This window comes from Rhinolophus hipposideros (assembly GCF_964194185.1).
Source record: "Rhinolophus hipposideros genome assembly, chromosome: 19".
NCBI classification, from domain to species: Eukaryota; Metazoa; Chordata; class Mammalia; order Chiroptera; family Rhinolophidae; genus Rhinolophus; species Rhinolophus hipposideros.
Window position 1 is genome coordinate 53648124 of NC_138065.1, and position 6441 is coordinate 53654564.

The following is a 6441-nucleotide window of genomic DNA, read 5'->3' on the forward strand; positions in this document are numbered from 1 at the left end:
AACGTGTTACATAAAATAATTTACTTCTCATTCCCAACGACCTTGCAGACCCTGTGAGGACAGGCACACCCGGGAAGTCACGGCGGCCACAACAGGGCAAGACCCACCGAGTGACAGGTGTGGACCCTGGGGTCATCTAGAGACAACACCGAGGGACACAGGCATGCTGGTAAGAGGTCCAGGGATATGAACACAAGACCGCGCGAGACAAGAAGGTACAATCGGGAAACTGAGTCCTTAACACAGTGTGACTGGTACACACACTCTCTGGCGTCTTCACTTTGCAGCCCAGTCTCTTGGCCTAAAAGCACAAGGTGCTCCCGCATCAATCGATGCTGGGGGGTCGGCATGTGTGCCCATCACAGGCAGCGCTGTCAGGAGAATGAGGGCAGACTGACTTCCTGACCATTCAGGGGTAGCCTGCATCTCCTTTTAGGACACAAGACAATAAGAAAAACATTGTACAAAATGGCATCATAAATAACAAATGAGAAATCTTCAAGTAGTTCACATGCCTTGAAACGTCGCAAACTTTTCTAACAATTCTACTGCTACAGTAACAATAGTAGTTCTAACCAGTGACTCCCTTTTTCTCTCCGTCTCATTCAGTCTGTGCCTCAGCCTCGGGAGCCTGTGTGCAGGGCGGAGTGAACGCGGTGCCACCGGCCAGCGCGAGACGCGTGGGGCTTCCAGTCTGTGGGGACGTCTCCTGCACACGGCACCACCTTCCCCTTCCCTGCTGCTGGGTCAGAGTGTAGGCGGAAACGCAAGGCCATCCCGGGGACACAGACAGACAGCCACTGTGAAGCAAGGAGCCTCGCGTGACAGCTAACGGTCTCAGGACAAAACAAAATGAGGAGAGAGAGCACCTTGGTCAGGAGAGGAAGAGCGAGCAGCAGGTCAGACGCCCGCCCTCCGTGCTGTGCCCTCGCTCAGCCGGCGTCTTACAGCAGGTCGAGCCCGCATCCTCCTTCACACCAGGCCTCCCGCCTGCCATCTCCGTGCCCACCCAGCTGCTGACGACCATGCACCGGCACCCGGGCAAAGAGGGGAGGCCAGCAGCTCCGGACTCAAAGCGCCACCAGCGATCGCCCGCCTGAGACAGCACGGCGTGAGGCAAGCACCAGACTCTGGGTGTGTACTGCTCGCCCGAACACACCACCCACGCGTCCTGGAGCTTCTCCACCAAGACCCGGGTCTTCCAGCCGCCTTGCACAGCTCAGCGTCCCCTTCTTAGCCAGCGTGGAGCCAGTTCCACCCGCCCTATTCATCGCAGGCTGAACACCCAGGAACGAGAACATGCATGTGACATGCATGTGCACTAGCCCTGAGCTCCTGGGGGCTTTCCTGCCTGTTCGCACAGAAATCTGTACATGTGTGGATTTCACGCACACCCACGTGACACATCCGCCTTCTCTAAGTGTCTAGACTTTGGAGAACGTGCTGGCTAACGGAACCCGTGTCCCTATGGATGTCACCTGAAGTGTGACCAACCTGAGCTCCAACTGCCACCCATCTCTGAACACCAGGCCTATCAGACTGCTTTCTGGAACTTGCTCGCCTGGCATCCTGAAAACTCCAGGGGAGACTGGGCTGGACGGAGGTCCCGCGCTGACGAACACCGAAACACCGAAACTACGTCTAGAAGGACTAGCAGGCGGCAGGCGGCACGAAAACATGGCCACGTGTGGGCAAAGCGCGAGTCCACACACAGCGGGGTTTGGCCTCAGGCTGTCCAGGCAGAGTCTCGGCATGGCGGCCCCTCACTGTGGAGTGACAGTTAGGCGTACTGGGGGACCAGGGAGGGACAGTCTGCAGAGCTCTTGGCTGCACTCTGCTTCTCCGACCCACAGCCGGAAGGGCCAGCCAAGTCCAGGTAGAAGCGGGACTTGAGAAAGCGGCGGTAGGAGTCCTTCTCCATCAGGTGGAAAATCTTCTTCTGGGCCTCGTCAAAGCAGCTGACGGTGGGCTGCAGCATGTTCCGGCTCGTCTGCTCCCGGGTGCAGGAATCCAGGTTCACCTGCGGGCAGAGGCCAGGCCATGAGACACGGTGCCCGTGGAGGATGGGGGGACCCTCTCTGCCCAGGGACGAGGACAGGCGCTGCGCTCCACCCTGGAACGTGCGAGATGGGGGGCAGGGCCGTCTCCTCTGTGCTTTCTCACAAACTGGGGAGATTCATCAGCATCATTCACTCAGGGAGATTACCTAGGTCCCCTGCATGACAGAGCTCTTTCCTTGGCTGACGTCAGGGCATTGCCCAGTTTACCGTGACCCCTGCACGGCCAGGGCTCTCCCGCGGACTCCCAGGATCTAAGACCCCGCCCTGACTGCGCTTGGAGAACGCACACAGACCTACCTCCTTGGCTGCCTGCACAGAGATGAACTCGTTGTAGATCTTCTGGGCCTTGGGGGTCAGTTTAGAGGGTGACTTGATTTTCTTGTACTCTTCACAGCTGACCCAGAAGTCAATGTTCTCCTCACTGTATTCAGACTTCAAGAAAGCTTTGAAAGCAGCCAGCCCACCTGTGACAGGAGAAAGAAGCACCAAGGCCATCACACTGGCTGGCCTCCTGGACCTTGTGTCCCAAATCCAGCCCAGTGCCTTTGGGGCCCACGTGGAGTCGGGTAACCCCTCATGTGTGTTTGGCATCTCGCATCTCAGTACTACCCTGTATCTCTTGCCCCAGGCTTAGAGTCTCTTGCAAGAAGGTGTCATGTTTCCGAAATGCCTGTGCAGCCATCAGTTGCCAATGGGTTTGGGAAAGGGCCCCTGAGCTTGGTTCTGCAAGAAATCTCAGTGTTTGGAATTTTCCCCTCTCCGCTTTCCCCATGTGGTGACAGGGATGGCTTTCTTGGGGTTTCTGCATGACCTTCCCAGCACAGGTCACAAAGCTCGAGGGCTAAGTGTCTAACAGACTGGTTCTCCTGAGTGTGGGAGTCAGAAGACACCCCAGCCCGGTGCCGTGCCTGCTGGCATAAGTGGAGTGTGATAGCTGGGGGGGTACAGGGGGGCGCTCACTTACATTCATGGCTGATCAGGTTTTCCAGTGATTCAGCCCATTTTTTGACCTCCTCTTGGCTCACCCTAGAGACATGGAGAAAACAAATTATTTAAACACCAGGATCCAAAACTGGGGCAAGAAATGATACATCCTGAATAAAATGCGGACATTTGATGTTCTGTGGTTACGACGAGGCCTGCTGCTCCTGAGCACTGTGCATTGCAGAGGAAGCAAGAGACCCGTGGAGACAGAGGCCGTGTTGGCCCGCGTCCCGCTCAGCTGTGACAGGCCCTGTGGGCCCGTCAGCCATGCCTCGGTGGCCCTGCAGCCTTGGCTCTCACCTCTGACAGACGACCCCTTTGTCCTTCTTGCTGTGAACGGTGTTGTGTTCACAAGAGTGTGACTTGTGCAGCAGGGAGCCCAGCCGGTGCTTCACATCTTTGGCGCTGCAGAGAGAGGAGAAAACAGTGAGGGGGACCAGCTCAGGCTGAAAGACGCCCCCGCTCTGGGGTCCGTGACCAGGGAAGGGCAGGCTGCACTTGGCACGAACGCCCAGGAAAACGAGCCTCCACTCTGTGTCTGCCTGTGACTCGGTGCCAGCCAGGGTGGTGACCCTCTCGTTCCCCCAGCAGCTCTTCTGCAAACCTGTCATTTTCACCAATGCAATGTCATGGTACCGTCAACAGAAGCACTTGGAAAACTTGACTGATCTTTGAGCAATGTGTAGGGATTGGGAAGCAAGCAGTGACTGAAAGGGGACAGCTTCCTACGGCGTGTCACCCCCTCGAGGGCAGTGGCTACTGCCACCTGCCGCAGAGGGGGTGGAAAATGACAGCGGTCCCCCAGCTCCAGGCTGGCCTCTGGGGACGCTGCTGCAGCTGCTTTCCTTTGTGACCTGGGCTCTGGGAGGACGTTTACTCTGTAAAGGACAGTTGAGGCTTCAAAACAATCAGGAGAAGCAGGGGTGTCCTCCCTGAGGCTCTGATGGTGTCATCAGAGCAGCGTCTCCCCAGCCTGCGGCTCTTCCCGGGCAGCCAGGGAACCGCAGGGCACGAGCCTTACAGACGGCACCTCAACCTGCAATGCGCTCAGCTTTCTCACTTTCTGGGAATTCCTCTTTTGCTTGAATCTATTTTATTATAAAAGCCCAGAAATCATTTTAAGGGGAAAATGTCGTTTTAAAATGTCGTTTAAAAATGTCGTATGACATGGTCTGACACAGAGGAGCAAAACAAAGCCCCGACATCGGAGGACCTTACGTGAGGGGGCTGTGAAATCTCAGGGGCGCAACTGTGCAGGGCCCCAGAAAGCTCAGGTTTCTGGGACTGCCCCTTAAAACACTGTTTTTCTCCCTCACAAACCTGCTTCCCCAGGTGGTCAGGGGCTGCAAAACCTGATGATGGCCAGACATCATCCTGAAGGCCCAGGTGGTTCCACGGGGAGGGTCTACATGCGCTGTGACTCGGGGAAAACACCCGTCACTTCATGTTCCCACTGAGCCCCGGCAGTTACTGCCAGAGCAGCCGTTCGCACAGTTGGCAGTATGCTTAGGGAGCACATGACACTTGTCCTCATAACACAAAACAACCGCAAAACAACCAAACACAGAAAGGACTCCAGGGGTCCTGGACTTCACGTGCCTCTGCCACCCAGCACCTATGTATGTGACCTGTAGCAGAGCCGCAGGCAAGGACACTGGAAGGAAGGGGGGCCAGGCAGTTTGCGGCTCAGTGGGAGGGCAGCACCGGCAGCCATGCAGTGGTCCGTCCGCCCGCACAGCACCGGCTCCGGACGCCCTGCCCTGTGCACGACTCATCTCCTATGTAGGTTGGCTGAGTGTGGAGTATTTGCTGTTTGGGCTCTGGACGCTGCTAATAGAGGCCACTGACTTCACAGGTGCTCTGTGCCAGACCCTCCCAGGGAATAGCCTTCCTCCCCTCAGTGAGAGCACGGCGAAGGTGAGGGTCCTAGGAGTGAGCACAAGCAGACGGCTCTCTCTCCAAACTAGAACTGAAGGCGGTTTCTATTCGCAGGGAAAGAGGGGCTGGCGCTCCTACAGATTCTCAGCTCCACCGTCAGGTCACATCACATACAGACCCTCGGTTTGTATGTTAGCTCAACTGCCGGACATATAAGCATTCTCCAAAAGCACCTACTTATACACCTTTTTTAAAAAAGCCAAAGACATGAGTGGCTGCATAGCTTGAAGTTTTCTTTCATCAAGACACAGTACATGATAAAGCAATATGTTTGGGAGGAGACCACCCTCAGAACCCCTAAATGACGTGTTATCATCAGCACTTCTCAACCACCGCTCACCTAAGGCGTTTGGAGAACGAGAGGGGGGGCAGAGATGAGGGGTTTGGAAACTGGCGTCGGATTACAAGCCGGCTCCTTAGAAGAACATGGGGAGAAGGACACTGCAGCACCACACAGGAGCATTGCGCCTTTCCCGGGAGGTGGCCAAACCTCATTCTGGGGGCCCTTCCCCTCAGCAACACCTAGTCTGCCATCGGGAGCCCAGCGCATAGCTCTTTGTCCCCAGCAATGCTCAAACAGCAGCGGCAATGACAGACCACGTTATATCGTCCAAAACCTCAGGTCACTTCTCACTTCGAGCTGGCTTGTCCGAGGGGCAGAACACTCCCCAAACCAAGGTCAAACACAACACCGGGCTCGGGGAGAACACACTCCTCCAGTCACAGTTTCTAACTAGTCCGGGAGGAAAGCTAGGAAGTGGCTGCTGCCCTGACCGCAGTCGTTCCCAAGAACTAGGTTAGGAAGCAGGTGACTAACTAAGAAGCCAGTCCCCCAGTCCAGCCCGGGGCAGGCGGCGGTGAGAGCCTGGGGTCCTCTTACCTCCTCAAGCAGGAAGCCGGCAGCCCAGCCAGTCCTTTGCACATTGTGTAGGGGGTCCGGGCTCGCGGGAGGAGGGCGCAGGGGCGTGTGCAGAGGCGCTGGCTTTTCCGAGGGAGATGCTGGCAGGACTGGGCGCTCCCTCCCCACCGGCCCTTTTAAAGCCCAGCCAGCACCGGGCAGCCAATCAGCGGCGGCCCTGCCCCGCCAGCCGCTCTCTCAGCCTCGCCAGCCTGCGGGGGAGGCGCCCACAGTGCAGAGTGAGCCCACGGGAAATCCTCCTGCAAAGCAGACAGACTGTGCTCCATGTCTCTACCGATATCTGGGGTTTTGAATTTCTAGAAAAGGGAGAGAAAGGGGTTTACAAGACTACAAAGCACGGGGTTTATTCATTTTCCTGTAAAAAGAGGGAAAGGGCAAGTGGCCTCCTGGAAGGACAGGTGTCAGCAGGAGCTCCCGGGCTTACGCCGGGCCTGACTCTCAAGGCATTTCTTTTCCTTGGGTTAGAAAGAGCATGGCATGGTGCAAGGTGCCGTGGTCACTGTTTTCAAAGGGGAGTTGGCAGCACCACGGTGTCCCAGC

The 6441-nt window shown here is 56.7% G+C and overlaps 1 protein-coding gene across 1 annotated transcript; it reads right to left on the bottom strand.

Annotated features, from left to right (window-relative positions):
- Positions 1–6001, bottom strand: RGS4 (regulator of G protein signaling 4). The gene is made up of 5 exons (XM_081025391.1): positions 5863–6001; positions 3345–3449; positions 3025–3086; positions 2358–2524; positions 1–2020 (listed from the first exon to the last, which is right to left on the bottom strand). Exons 1-5 carry the CDS (start codon positions 5904–5906, stop codon positions 1781–1783), a joined length of 618 nt encoding a protein of 205 aa, XP_080881517.1. The 5' UTR covers positions 5907–6001; the 3' UTR covers positions 1–1780.
- Positions 6002–6441: the final 440 nt, after the last annotated feature.

Coding starts and splice junctions, on each gene's coding strand:
- RGS4 (XM_081025391.1), bottom strand. CDS start 5,906: ATGTGCAAAGGACTGGCTGGGCTGCCGGCTTCCTGCTTGAGGAG. Junction 3,087..3,344: donor AAAGGGGTCGTCTGTCAGAG/GTGAGAGCCAAG, acceptor CCATGTCTCTAG/GGTGAGCCAAGAGGAGGTCA. Junction 2,525..3,024: donor AAACCTGATCAGCCATGAAT/GTAAGTGAGCGC, acceptor CTCCTGTCACAG/GTGGGCTGGCTGCTTTCAAA.